Genomic DNA, 15,222 nt, shown 5'->3' with positions numbered 1-15,222 from the left:
ATACTGAATTAGTCAACTTTTCTAGAAAGTCAATTTCCAGGGTGATGCTGGCAGACAAAGTCATCAGCAGGAACAAGCCACATCTGACCTCACTGCACATCACACAGCTAAGGCCAGCCTGGAGCCACAGGTGAGTGCCATGGGTGTCTCAGGACTCCAGAACGGCAGCCAAGCAGGAGCTCAGCTCAGACCGCTGGCAGGCAACGGCCCAGCGGGAAGGAGCCTCTCCTCCCACCCAGGAAGTTCCAGCGCCATGGGGATCTGTGCAGTCGGACATGCAACTGCCAGCAGCTTGTGGTTCTCAGCAGTGCCACCGTCTCCACCAGCATTGGCTGCTTGGCCGACAGGGCCAGGGGACAACAATAGCTGCCTGGCATCGCTCCTGGTGGAGTTAGTCTGGGAGAGCAAAGAGGGTGAGGACCACACCTCGATGTCTCTCAGAAAAAGCAAAGGCCGTCCAGTCCTGAAAGAGTTGCCACCATGAGATGTAACTGCCAGGGAGACGTGGAGATGCCCCATACGGCAACATAGGGGTTACAAGCAGCAGCCCCACTAAAAGCCCGCACTGGGAGTCAGGACATCAGGGACAGGCTGCACAGACAGGGCAGGAGGGGACAGCTCCGCCGCCGCCAGCAGGCCCTCCCCAGCCACGCAGAAGCACGCAGGGAGCCACTGTGCTTAAGAGGGGACAGAGGGTTTTCTTGCAAGTAATTGACTCTGGAATTCTGAAGGAGGCTGTGGGGGGCCTGGACTTACCCCTGGTCCCACAGGTGAGTTCTGCGGGGCAGCAAGACCTTGAGGTGCTGGCGCTGGCGGGCCTGGGAGGAAGCACAGTGGGGCAGGAGAGGGAATGTGTCAGCCTGTGTGGTGGGCAGTGGGCCCCTGAACCCCCCGCAGTCAGGTCTCCACAGGCCTCACTACCTTGTCTGTAACAGGGGCGGCCGCTGGCTACTGCTCAGGGACAACAGCAGCAAGGGTGCCACCCAAAAGCACCACTGTCTATCCAGAGCCTTGGCATGTACCCGCAGCCAGGAGAGGGGGTACAGCTGGCCTCGTCCTCGTGGTGTGCATCCCTTGTTCTTCCTGGGCCAGCAGGTCTCACAGCTTGGGGTGCTTGGAGCTCCCTAATGCGCTTCTCCTCACTTGTCATCTTTGCAACTTCCCTGCCTGGAAGAGCTGGGGTCTGAGGTTGCCCCAGTCTTGCAGCTCCCTGACTCAGGCTGTTTTGTTAACCAAGAAGCTCCTGAGCAGACACTGCCAACCTGGCTCGCGGCCTCACGAACACCCACTAAGCACAAGCTGTCCACCAGGTCCTGCTGAGGATTCTCCATGAGGGCCCGGTAACACTGGGAGGCCCACCTGGGGAAGGCAAGGCCAGCCCTCCATGTGGTCCCCCGGAGCCAGGGACTGAGAACAGCCTTGGCCCTTTATAAGGCCACAGCTGCCTCCCAAGCATCCAGGGGCTGCCTACAGAGCCAGCAGCCTCCTCCCAGGGCCACCTGTACCTGCCCAGCCCCGCCTCAGCCCAGCTGGCATTTGTGCTGCTTCTGCAACCCCTCCCCAGGCCACATGGACACCTCATGGCCCAGCAGCCCCAGGGCTCTCAGCCCCTGCACCTCAGCAGGAAGAAGCCCCAGCATCGCTGGAGTCTCTGAAACCCACCAGGCTCCTGCCACAGCGGCACTGGAGCATCCACAGCCACTCGTCTCTTAACGGTCATTTCACATACACTGCCATCTGCCTTTGCCCGCCATGACACCACCAAGCCAGACCCCAAGCCCATCCTGACGGGGCCACCTCTGCCCACTCAGAGGCCAGGGTGGAAGCCCCGCACACTGAGTCATCTGCCTGGCTTCCCTGAGGCCCACAGCCCAGTCTCCAGCCCATGTCCTGTCCCCGCCTGGCTCATGACAGCCTCCTTCACAGTGACAGGACTCTCCACTGCAGCAGACACCACCATTCCCCATCGGACTTCCAGGATAACCCAGACCTCTGGAGAAATCAGGCTTCCCCCACAGCCCTGTCCCACCTCCCGTCACCCCCATGTGGCCCACATCTTGGGCCCAGCAGCTCGCCTTCCTTCCCTCTCCTATGGCCTCTGATGCCATGAAGGTTGTGGGCGAACAAATCTCCTATATGTCCTGGAATCCTGAATTCCTACGGCACAGAGCACAGGCCGGCACTTACGGCACCTACGGACCAAGCACACAGCACAGAGGCCTGTAACGTCAAACGCTGGGCACTCTGGATAGAGACTGCTCAGCCACTTCCTGTTCTGCTCTGAATCCCAACAAAAGAAAAACAACAAGGAAAATGCTGTCGACCAAGGAGAAACCAAATCCAGAAAGCGCCGCCCTAACACCAGAGCTGCACGACCATCGGAGCCAATCCCCGCCGTGCCTCTCCCAGCAGCTTTCAGAACCCATCCAAGGAGGTGCTTCCCCAGCTGCAGGATCTGGTGGAAACCCTGCTAAGGGCCCCGGAAGGCCACAAGTCCCACCTGGTCACTGCCAGCATCTTCACACTGCCTCTGCACTCGCCTGGAGGGGGACCTGCAAGAGGATGCAACCCACACACATTCCACAGGCAAGAGAGAGAGGCACGCCCTCAAGCCCACGGCTCTCAGCATTGTGGGTGCACTGAATGGCCAAAGTTGTACAGTGAACAAATAATGCTCAAACATGCTCACGGGGACAATATTTCCTAGGGTTCCTCCTTCCTCCACTCCCAGGGAGATCATTCTATACATAAGGCAGAGAACAGAAAAGAGCATTGTTACCCAGAGTAATAATACCACTAAAATCACAGTCCAAAACAGAGGATGGAGCTCTCCAGCCAAGCCCATGACCACCAGGCACGAAGCTCCCCACAAAGGAAACACGCTGGGCTTCCCTTCTTCATCACGCACGCGGGCCAGGAGATGAACAGGGATAGGGCTGGGGCAGGAGGCAGCCTCCCCACCAGCAACTCTCTCTCACTTCCAGCGTCACCTCACCATACAGATTAAAAGTACTGACTACCAGCTGAACATGGTAGCTCATGCCTATAATCCCAGCACTTTGGGAGGCGAAGGCAGGAGGACTGTTTGAGTCCAGAAGTTCGAGATGAGCCTGGGCAACATGGCAAAATCTCATCTATACAAAAAAAAAAAAAAGCCTGGTGTGGTGGCATGCACCTGTGGTCCCAGCTACATGGGAGGCAGAGGTGGGAGGATCGCTTGGGCCTGGAAGGTGGAAGCCGCAGTGAGCCGTGACTACGCCATTGCACTCCAGCCTGGGCAACAGAGTGAGATCTTCTCTCAAGAAAATAAGAAGTACTGACTACACGAGGGGGTTCCAGCACCGCCGGGCTGCGGTGTCCATGTCCTGACCTAGGGTTTCACTGAGCAGCTATCTGTCCCCTCAAGCCACATAACTTTTCAATATACATGCGCGTTGCCAATTAAAAAGTGAAAATAGAAGCAAGGGGAAAGGAAGGACGTGTTTTCACCACCTTTACTTTCCCACGTCCATGGATTCACTTTCCAACAAACATTTTATCAGATGCCTGCACTACGACAGGACCACAGAAAGAAATGAAGATAAGGAAACAGCTCAGTGGAGGACAGGGCTGTGGTCTTCACTGAGATGTCTTCCTAGGCTGAAGGGAGCAGGGGCCTCTCGATATCAGGACACATGCGTGGAGGCCAGCGTGTCCTTTCTGGAAATGTGAACGGGGTCGTGAATGGGGTCCCCACAGCACCAGTCCCCTGTGGCCCGACTGCCCCAGCAGGAGCCAGGTGGACCCCCCAACCCTGAAACGCACCTGTCCTCCTGGGCCTGGCTGTGCTCCCAGCCTGCCAGTGAGCAAATGGGGGCAGCAGAGGGCTGGATGAGGGGTCCTAACAGAGGAAAATGCTCATTTCACTGAGCAACTGCCCAGCTGAGCAAAGCTGCCTGCGTTTAACTATGGGGTCAGCAATTCCACGGGAGAGAGAAGTCCTGAGGGAGGAGGGAGAGGGGGCAGCATGAAGAGGCTGTTGCTCAGCAACTCATGCCAGCTGCTGGAAGGCAGGGACGGGCCAGGCCTTGGGCCTTGGGCCTTGGGCCTTGGGGGTAGAGTGTGGCCCTGTTATGAACAGGGGTAAACAGATGGCCCCAAAAGGCAGGGGAAAGGAAGGACCATCGCTAGTAAAGATGCAGTCTCTGGGGTTTGAAGAAGGGTTGCAAAAAGTAGCTTCCTTTCATCAGGCCGTGAAAATAAAGGATGAGTCAGTATCTAGTGGTACCCTAGACACTAAGAATTCACACGGCAAACCCACTTGAAAGGCCTTTATTCCTAACTATTTGTAGGTAAAAAGTCATTATTCCCAAGAGCTTGAAAACAGGAATGGGAAAATGAGCAAAACCTAAGCAGATATCAAGAGGCAACTGGATGATGAGTGAGCACAGGACTCTGTGCTGCAGGAGTCCAGATCGCAGGCAACCCAGGAACAGGAGCTGGTTCAGCAGGCCCAAGCCGAGTGGGGAGTTCCGTGGCTCACCAGAGCCCTGAGCTGGGGTCACCTCCAGGGTCAGTTTCAGAAGTGTCACCTCCCTTGTCAAAGCCCTGCTCTGACCCACTCTCCCACTAATTCTCCAGCAAAATGCACCCTTACCACCTGCACACGAACTTCCATTCCGTGGTTGGAGGGTAGCCAAAAAGCTGTTCCATGGCCTTAGACTCTCCCCCACCACCATGTGATTGACTGAGCCACCCTCACCCAGGGCAAGGGAGCCACTGTCTGTCGGAGAGGATGTTCCAGACCAGCTAGCAGGACAGCGGGCAGGAATCTAACTCCACGTGTCCTGGGAAACACCACAATTACATGTTTGCAATGACCCCTTCTACATGGCTGTTTTCAAATCTATTAAGCAAACAAACCAAAATTCTGACACCACCAGAGGAACGTTCAAAAGCAAAATATAGGTCAGGGAAATTCCAAGTTACAAAAAAATAAAGACTGGGTGCCCTCTAGCGGCTCAATGCACACTCTTCCGTAAGTGATGAATGAACCTTTGCTCCCTTGCAATGTTACAGAGAAAATAAAAAGGATTATTCATAACCAAGAGCCAAAGTACCTCACTTAAAGTGACAGCCGCATATCATTAAGATCGCCAAAGGAACCATGTAAGTTGGTGAAATACTGAAGCATGAAAAGTTTCCATCGTAAGTTAAACACTAGTGGATATTTAAAAGTCTCTTACATTGGGTTTTGAGAGGCAATGTCTTCCGATGCTTGGAACCTAGGCTGAAGGTAATCATTTAATGTGACATGAATGCAGCCATAAATTCAAATTAAATAAACTCAGTGAAATCAGGGTCCATCCATGTAGATTTGCTGGTCCCCAAACAGTGACTGAGAAGTAGATTATGCTGCTACAGCTCATTTGCACCACCGTTCAACTCCTGGTCCTTCCAGTAACCAAGGCACACTCCTCTCTGCCAAGGATATGGCAGTAAATCTTCTGGTGAGGAGCTCAAAGCATGGTTCCCCACAGCTCTTCATCTTAAGAAGTCAAGCTAGGCCGGGTGCGGTGGCTCATGCCTGTAATCCCAGCATTCTGGGGCCGAGGTGGGTGGATCACCTGAGGTCGGGAGTTCAAGAGCAGCCTGGCCAACATGGCGAAACCCCATCCCTACTAAAAGCACGGCAGGCTTCTAGAAGGAGGACAGGCTGCTTCTCACCTGTCTTCGTCCTTCTCAAACAAAAGACAGAGTCACAGGAACTACTCAAGTCTATGCATTCGCTGATGGCAAAATGCAAGAATAGCTGGGCAAAGCTGGAATGCAAGAGTGCAGCCAAAGCGGCAGTGGCAGGGAAAGACCCTGGACTGGGATCGGGAGACCAGGAGCCCCAACCCAGAGGCAGCCACTATCTGCCAATTTCACCCACCCTGAATCCGTCCTCTCTTCTGGTGGTTTTCCTTTAGGGAATCAGCCTCCCAGCCCTTAACCATACAGTCAGGGGTGGCCCCAACCCCCACACCAAGAAGGGTGTGTGACCAAGGCCAACTGTCTCCACCCCCATCCCCATCAGGTGTTACACGGTAAAGACAGGAGGACTCCCATTGGAACAACTGAGTCAATCAGGGCCTTTCTGTTGGGATTCCTAAGCCCAGGATTACCTGGGAGCTCCTGGGCTCACCGTGTGGAGAAACTCTACCTGGAAAGAAGCCAACACTGAAGAAAGGAGAGCTTAAAGGGGAGGGGAGGGGGTAGGGGCATGGGGGAGAGAGACGAACAGATGGAGTCTTAATGGCATCCTTTGAGTGCCGGGATCCAGCCATGCCTAACATCAGCTCTACCTCTAGGCTTTTCTGACATGAGCCAATACATTCTCTCTTGTTGAAGCTATTTTGAGTCAGGTTTCTATCCCTTGTATACAAAAGGGTTTTGATTAATTCACTCACTGTACAAATATGTACTGAATGTTTTACTGTGGGCCAGGACTCATCAGGCAGTGTAGAGATGAATGAAACAGTCCCCACTGTGAGCTGCTCCAATGATAAGACTCTTCAGTGTGAAGCAAATAAATGCACCAACTATCTGCACCTATTTACCTTCCAGGCATACGATGAGTCAGTCCCCAGTCCCCTTGTGACTTGGGAGGCCACGTGGCTACTTCTAACCCGGGAGGGGGAGAAGTGATGTGCGCCGTTTCTGGGCCAGAGCCGTAACTGACGGGACAAGATTTTCCCAAGGCCTCTCCCTCCTGTTGGCGCAACCCAGCAATATTCAAGACGGCGAACACCCTCCGGGACCGGGATGAGCAGAGCCACCACCAACTGCAATGCGCACACAGCGAGGGTGAGAAATAAACCTTTTTATTTTAAGCTACTGCGATGTGGAGATTATTTGTTACCATAGCAAATTCGACTAATACCCTCTAAGAACAGTGGCAGGGAAGGAAGGAATCAGACAACACACAAGGATATAAAATAAAAGGTGGTGTCTGCAAAGGGCTGTGAGATGCTGAAAACAAAGCTCTGCCATGGACAAGACCCTCAGGCAGGGCTTTACAGATGAGCACAGGTCTCCACAAGAGAGGGCAAGGAAAGTTTAATAGACGCCTTTTTAAATGTGGGAATATTTAAAGACATTTTCAAGTTGTAGGTAAAAAGGAAATAAAAATGGAACTCAACAATGTAGGAAATAACACTCCAAATCAAAACCTATGAAATGGGGTAAAAGATGTACTTGGAAGAAAATTGCAGAATCTTAAATGATTTTATTATTAAACACGATGAGCAAATAAGCTAAGAATTCTGCTTTTCAAAGAGGATGAATAAAGATAAAATATAGAATTAAGATTAAAGAAAAAATTAATAACTTAAAAACAAGAGAACCAGTAAGTAAAAGTAACAGCTGATTCTCTGAAGAGACTAATGAAATATACAAACCTCTCATAAGCCTGACTGAAAAAGAAAGAGTCCTCCCAAGATAGAAAGTGAAGGAAGGAATCTAATCACAGGCGCATATTGAATGTTTAAATTAGTTACAAACTTTATCACAGCATCCTTGTAAACTAGAGGAAATTGGCCATTTTTTTTAGAGGATGTGTATCCCAAAAGTTAACACAAGATGAGGTGGAAAACATAAATAGACCAATAACCATGAAAAGAAATGTAACCGGTTGTCAAAAATCCCTTCAGTGGTTTCACATAGAAGTTTTATCAGACCTTCAAGAAACAGGTCTTGCCTTTTGTTTAAACTATTTTAAAGCCCAGAAAAAGATGGACAGCTTCCTCCGGATTATGACATAAGAGAAAGCTGCAGATCAGGGGTCTGTAAACCATGGTCCACAGGTCGATTCAGCTAACAATCTGTGTGTATCAACAAAGTTTTATTAGAACACAGCCACGTTCATTCATTAACATATGACCTATATATACCAGCAGAGATGAGTAGCTGTGACAGAGACCATCTTGCCCACAAATCCTAAAATACTTACTATTTGGCCTTTACAGAAAAAGTTTACTGACCTCTTCTATAATTGGGCCTCAATTATAGAAACAGAAATCCCAAACACAAGTTAATCACATCAAGATGGACATAACTGTAAAACTCCCCACAAGTCATTCTCTCTAATACTTTTTTTGAACAGTTTTTTAGGTTCTCAGCAGTACTGAGCAGAAGGTACAGAGTGTTCCCACAGTGCCCTGTCCCCACATGCAGCTCTCCTCACTAACATCCCACAGCACATGGCACGTGATTCTTCTTGCTACCTCACGTATTTGGTAGTTTGTTTATTGTCTTTTTTTAAGGCTCCACTGGGACAGGAGCCTAACCAAGTACCTGGCACATCACAGACTCTCCGCAAGTCTTTGCTGAATGGAGGGTGGGTAGGAGAAAAGGAGAACCACCTGAACAAGCCCTATCTGAGTCAACATGCCCTAAAGTGTTTGCAGAATGGCTAATATAAAATGGTAGAGGCATAGCCAACACTGAGCTTTCTAGGCCCACCCAGAACCTACTTTCATGGATGCAGTCAGGGCCAGCTGTGTTTGTTTGTTTGTGGGGTTTTTTTTTTTTTTTTTTTTAGAGGCAAAGTCTGGCTCTGATGCCCAGGCTAGAGTACAGTGACGCGATCATAGTTCACTGCAGCCTCAAATTCCTGGGTTCAAGCAATTCTCCTGCCTCAGCCTCCCAAGTAGCTGAGACTACAGGCACATGCTATCACACCCAGCTACTGCATGCATTTATTTACTTATCTATCTATCTAGAGACAGAGTCTCGCTCTATCACCCAGGCTGGAGTGCAGTGGTGCGATCTCGGCTCACTGCAACCTCTGCCTCCCAGGTTCAAGATATTTTCTTGCCCCAGCCTCCCGAGTAGCTGGGACTACAGGCGCATGCCACCATGCCAGCTAATTTTTTGTATTTTTAGTAGAGATAGGGTTTCACTGTGTTAGCCAGGATGGTCTCGATCTCCTGACCTCGTGATATGCCCGCCTCAGCCTCCCAAAGTGCTGGGATTACAGGCATGAGCCACCGCACCCGGCCTTCAGTTTTTTTGTAGAGTCAGGGTCTTGCTATGTTGCCCAGGCTGGTCTCGAACTCTTGGCTTCAAGCCATCCTCCCACCTCAGCCTCCCAACGTGCTGGGATTATAGGCATGAGCCACTGTGCCCTGCCAGGGCTAGCTGTTTTTACCCATCGAAGACTCTGGGGTCCAGAGGAGCTCCGTAGAGATGTGCTGCAGCTGCTCCTGCCCTGGAGGCCCCGTGTTAATTGAACCAGTAGTTGAAGGGGTACGTACATGTCGTTGCTTCCCTCAATGCTGCCAGCCAGAAGAACCGCAGTGGCAGTGGCATGGGGACAACGTTAACGATCGCCGGACAATCGCTGGGCATCTGCTCCACGCCAGGCAGCCCCGAGCACCTGGACATATCTTTACTCATTTCATCCTCTCCACAATCCTTGGCTATCCTTTGCCCATTTTTCTTTTCTGTTGTTTATCTGCTTCTTATTGATTTGGAGGAGGTCTTTCTGTAATCTTTCTTTCTAATCTTCTCATCTTACTTCCTTCGTTAATTTTTAATGGTCATATGTATGCAAATATCTTTCGGCCTGAAGTCTGTCTTCTAACTTTGTTTACAGAGTCTTTTCTCACATAAAAGTTTTATATTTTAATATAATCTTATTTCTCAATCTTCTCTTTTTGGTTTATGCTTTGTCTATCTTGCTTAAGAAGGCCTTCCTAACCCAAAGGCCATAAAAATATTCTCCAATGTCTTTTTCTAAGATTTCTCAAGTTTTTCATACTTCAAGTATTTAATCCATCCCATTTTACAGCTGAGGAGACAGGGACAGAGACATTAAGTAACTGTTCTAATATTCAGTAAGTATGCATTCATAAGCAATACACGCAATTGTTTTGAAAGTTACTTAAATGTTACCACATTGTTCATTTCCTTTCAGAACTTGTGTTCATTCAACATGCCTTTGTGAAGGTTTATCCATCTGACATGCACAGATCTATTTCATTCATTTAACCGATACACAGCATTTTACTGTCCAAGTAAGTCAGTTTATCCATTCCCTGACTGGGAAACCAGCAATTTTCAAATTTTAACTTAGAAGCTGCTGTGATGCCGAGCCCACCCATGTCTCCTTGTACATATGAACCAGCTGTTCTCTCTAACAGGAGTCTGGAAATGGCACTCCTGTGTTGTAGGATATTAACTAAATATTACAAAATCACTCTTCAAAGCGGCTGCACATATTACATTCTTCCCACAGTGGTAAGAGTTCTGCTTTAACCACATCCTCAGGAACCTTTGCACTATTAGACAGCTGGATTTCTCCAATATGAGGTGAATAAAACGGTTTCTCATTTTATTTTGCACTTCTCTGATTACCAGTAATACTGAGCACTTTTTCATATGTTTATGGTTATTGGTTATTCTGGTTTCTTCTCTATAAATTCCCTCTTCATATGACGACAGCGTTAGCGATCGCCCAGCAATTGCTGAGCACTGTCCGTTTTTCTTTCCTGCTATTTCTTATTGATTTGGAGGACTTCTTTCTAAAATCTTTCTTCTTTCTGATCTTCTAATTCTAACATTTCTGAAGTTTTGGTTTTTAGGCCATCTGGAATTTATTATTGTACATGACATGAAGCTAAGACTGAATTTTATATTTTCCATGTGGGCAAGGGATCACGCCACGCCATTTACTGACTGCTACTCCTTGCGGCAAGCGGAGTAACTGCTGCCACCCCAGAGATACCCACGTCCTAACCCCAGAACCTATACATATGTTCAGTGCCAAGGGACTAAGGTACTCATCAGCTGACCTTGAGATGGGGGGATGACCCTGGATTATCCAGGTGGGTCCAATGTACTCACGACAGTCTTTGTAAGTGAAAGGCAGGGAGGCAGGAGGGTCAGAGTTGAGTGACGACTGCTGGAAGTGCTACATGGCTGCCTTTGAAGATGGAAGGAGGAGCCAAGGGACGCAGGTGGCCTCTAGCAGCTGGAAAAGGTGAGGAAATGGATTTTCCCCTGGAGCCTCCAGAAGGAGCACAGCCCCGCTGAGCCCTCGATTAAGACTGTAGGACCCACTTTGGACTTCTGACCTCCAGAATTTTAGGATAATAAGCTCCTGTTGCAACGTCACTAATTTGTTGTAGCAGCAACCAGAAACTAATATATTCCTTCTCTGCAAGTTGTCACATATCACACTTTATATTTTGTCCCATTATCTATCTATCTCTCTATCAATGCTATACTTGTTCTAGAAATTAGAACATTACGGTAAGTCTGAAAACTAAGAAAGGTGAAGCCTTCCTCCTTCTTCAAAATTGCCTTGGCTATTCTTGACTATGTATTTTTTTTTTTAATTAAAAAATAACCCCAGCATTTTGGGAGGCCAAGGCAGGAGGACCACTTGAGGCCAGGAGTTCAAGACCAGCCTGTACAACATAGCAAGACCATATCTCTACAAAACAAAAAACTTAGCCAGGCACGGTGGCACTGCCTGTAGTCCTGGCTTAGCCGGGCACGGTGGCACTGCCTGTAGTCCTGGCTTAGCCGGGCATGGTGGCACTGCCTACAGTCCTGGCTTAGCCGGGCATGGTGGCACTGCCTGTAGTCCTGGCTACTCGGGAGGCTGAGGCAGGTGGATTGCTTGAGCTCAGGAGTTCAAGGCTACAGTGAGCTGTGATTATGGCACGCACTCCAGCCAGAGCAACAAAGTGAGAATTTATCTCTAAAAGCAAAACAAAACAAAAACCCTGGGATATATCCTAAAAGAAAATAAATGCAGATGGGAGAAAGACACACCAGGCGGAGAGCATGAGCCAAGACTCAAAAGTCCGGAAAACACGCAGCATAGTGAGTGAATCACAAGTAGCATACACAGCTAGAAAATGCTTCCAAACCCCGGGATGATCAGCCCCGGTGGGGATGATTTCAGCAGCTGAGAGACCATTAACAGGACTTCTACTTCCGGCCAAGAAGAGTAACAGTGATTAGATTGACCCTCCCATCTAAAATACATTTTCTTTTAAACACAAAATATGTAAAACAGTGGTTTTCAAGACAGTGGACTTCAGGCAACAAAGGAGAGTGATCCCGAGGGCTGGGAAACAGAAGCAGGAAGGCCTACCCTGCCCCCAGCTTACTGTGTGCAGTGAGTTTGCACCAGACAGGATGAGCAGCAGAGAGAGAATGCCGGCCATTTACAGAGGGTCCCACCCTCGCATTCAGTAGAGTGCGGATCAGGAAACTCCTAAGGCCAAAAGAGAAAGAACCACCAGAGAGGATTACAGGGAACAGGGCCTGGTCTTCACAGGGCAGGCAAACATAGCACTGTTCCCTCCAGCCACCTGGTAATCTTCATTCTTCATTGGACACCGGGCAGAGCCCTTGGAGGGCACCTGTCATCTCAGTGAGGAATAATCAGCCCTAGACAAAATCCTGATCTGATCTCACCTAACAAATCTTAAGAGCAAGACCCAAAAGGATCTAATAATTTTCAAAGCTTAAGAATATTTATCAGATACAAAACTACTCAGTATACAATAAGAGAAAATTCTCAGTATCTGGAGCCCATCAAAAGTTATCAGACATCCAAAGAGTCAGGAAAACAGAACCCAATCAGGACAAAAATCTGTTAATCAAAACTGATCCTGAACTGACAAAGATATTAGAATTAGCAAACCAGGATATTAAAGTAGTTATAATTGTATTTCTTAAGTTCAAAAAGCCAGAGGAAACACTGAACATGTTAAGTCAAGACACGGAAGAATAAAACAAGCCCAGACAGAACTTCTAGAGATGAAAACTATAATATCTGAGATGAAAAGTATACTGAATGGGATAAATGGCAGATCAGACACTCCAGAAGAAAAGAACTTGAAGTGAACTTGAAGACAGAAACTATCTAAAATGAAACACACAGCAAAAGAAGGTTATGAATAAAAGTGAACAGAGTATCAAAGAGCTGTGAGACAACTTCTGGCAGCCTGATAAACGCATAACTGGGGCCTCTGAATGAGAGGATGAGAGAGAAAGACAGAAGAAATATGTGAAGAAATAATGACCACAATTTTTCCAAATGTGATGAAAACTATAAATCTAGAGATCTAAGAAGCTCAAGGAACCCCGGCAAAAAAATCAGTTAAAAAACCATTGTGGGCAAGCAGAGGCAGTGGCAGACTGGTTTTAAAATCTCCTCCAAATGCCTCATGAAAACAGGACAACCAGGGAAGTAAAACCAAAGCCCACAGACGGCATCCACAAATTGATCCAGCCCCAAAGCCCGACAGCAGGATCAGCCATCAGAGTTTATAGTTAATTTGATTAGAAGGTCTTCAAAACATAACTAGCTGCTCTTTTCCAGTGCCATAACTATATCTTTATTTACTTATTTATTTTTGAGACAAGGTCTCGCTCTTTTGCCCAGGTTGGACTGCACTGGCATAATCACGGCTCACTGCAGCCTCAATCTCCCGGGCTCAACCAATCCTCTTGCCTTGGCCTCCTGAGTAGCAGGGACTAAAGGTGCACACCACCGTGCATAGCTAATTTGTTTTATTTTTAGTAGAAATGGGGTCTTGCTATGTTGCCCAGGCTGGTCTTGAACGCCTGAGCTCAAGTGATCCTCCTGCCTCAGCCTTCTAAAGTGCCAGGTTTACAGGCATGAGCCACCATGCTTGGCTATATCATAATTTAAACACATGAAAATTTCTTTCCAGAGAAGGCAGCCATATTTTTCCTGAAAGCTAGCTATACAGGTTCATTCTCTGTTCAGGCATTTCTACAGACATGGGCAAACTATGTTTATTATGTATTACTACTGTACTTTTAAGTAACTTAATCAAAAATCAGAGTACAGAGTGGATCCATGGGTTCTGCATCCATGAATTCAACCAGCCTTGGATTGAAAATATTTTTTAAAAAATGGATGGTTGTATCTGCACTGAACACATACAGACTCTTTTTTTCTTGTCATTATTCCCTAAACAGTACAACGATTTACATAGCATTTGCACTGTATTAGGTATTGTAAATAGCCTAAAGATGATTTAAAGTACACAGGAGGATGCGCATAGATGACAGGCAAATACTACACCATTTTATATAAGGGACTTGAGCATGTGGAACCAGTCCTCCATGGATACCAAGGGATAACTCGAATCATGTTTATATTTAATTACAAAATATACCCAGTTTATAATCTAAGGTCCTCTGTTTTTCATAATTACGTTTCTTAAAGGTTGATAGGTATTTTATTTTTAAAATATAACCAAATGTCAAAAAGTGTATGTCAAAGAAGGAAAGATACCAGATGTAAGCAGGGAATGGGTTTTTTTTTTTGTTTTTTTTTTTTTGTTTTTTTTTTTTTGAGACAGAGTCTCGCTCTGTCGCCCAGGCTGGAGTGCAGTGGCACAGTCTCGGCTCACTGCAAGCTCTGCCTCCCGGGTTCACGCCGTTCTCCTGCCTCAGCCTCCCAAGTAGCTGGGACTACAGGCGCCTGCCACCACATCCGGCTAATTTTTTGTATTTTTAGTAGAGATGGGGTTTCACTGTGTTAGCCAGAATGGTCTCGATCTCCTGACCTTATGATCCACCTGGCTCGGCCTCCCAAAGTGCTGGGATTACAGGCATGAGCCACCGTGCCTGGCCAGGAATGGGTTGTTTTAAATGATCCTTTATTATGACCCTTTGTTTAGTTTTTTGAAATTATGTGTCCTATGCCTTGAATGCATTCAATTTTATCAAATGAAATTGGAAATTCATTCTAAACCGACTCTGACAGGAAATGCATGCATGCCTACCACTCACCACCACAAGGGATTCCAGTATAAGGGGGACTGTACATTTCAGTGCCATTTATAAAGATGGGATTATTAATGTACACACTGGTGGTAAACAGAAATCTTGAGAACAAGCTGTTAGGCACAAAATTCAAACACTGAAAAAACAATTAAAACCATCAAATGCATCACCTCTATGAAAAGAAGGAAAATACTGAATGATGTAGTTTGTCCCAAAGAAATCAACTATTAAGTTTTGGTACCGGAATATTCTTAGATAGCTCAGAAAATCCTGAAATACCATGTTTATTATGTATTACTATTGTACTTTTAAGTAACTTAATCAAAAATCAGAATACAGAGTAGATCCATAGTTTCTGCATCCATGAATTCAACCAGACTTCGGCTGAAAATATTTTTTTAAAAATGTGTCTGCACT

General features: G+C 47.4%; 1 protein-coding gene across 28 annotated transcripts in view; it reads right to left on the bottom strand.

Annotated features, from left to right (window-relative positions):
* The window catches only part of NPHP4 (nephrocystin 4), a 127,541-nt gene that overhangs the window by 40,594 nt on the left and 71,725 nt on the right, over positions 1-15,222 (bottom strand). For 27 of the 28 annotated variants that reach the window (XR_008517172.1, XR_010136941.1, XR_010136942.1 and 24 more), the window contains one exon: positions 757-818. The exons of the other annotated variant lie outside the window; for it this stretch is intronic. Coding sequence is in view for 22 of the 27 variants with exons in the window: in XM_063715515.1 (XP_063571585.1) it covers positions 757-818 (62 nt within the window). In the remaining 5 variants the exon portion in view is untranslated. The remainder of the gene's footprint in view (positions 1-756; positions 819-15,222) is intronic. 28 annotated transcript variants of the gene reach the window in all.

The sequence above is a fragment of the Pongo abelii genome, chromosome 1 (assembly GCF_028885655.2).
Source record: "Pongo abelii isolate AG06213 chromosome 1, NHGRI_mPonAbe1-v2.0_pri, whole genome shotgun sequence".
Taxonomy (NCBI): Eukaryota; Metazoa; Chordata; class Mammalia; order Primates; family Hominidae; genus Pongo; species Pongo abelii.
The sequence above is the reverse complement of the archived record's forward strand: the minus strand, read 5'-3'. Positions and strand labels throughout refer to the sequence as shown.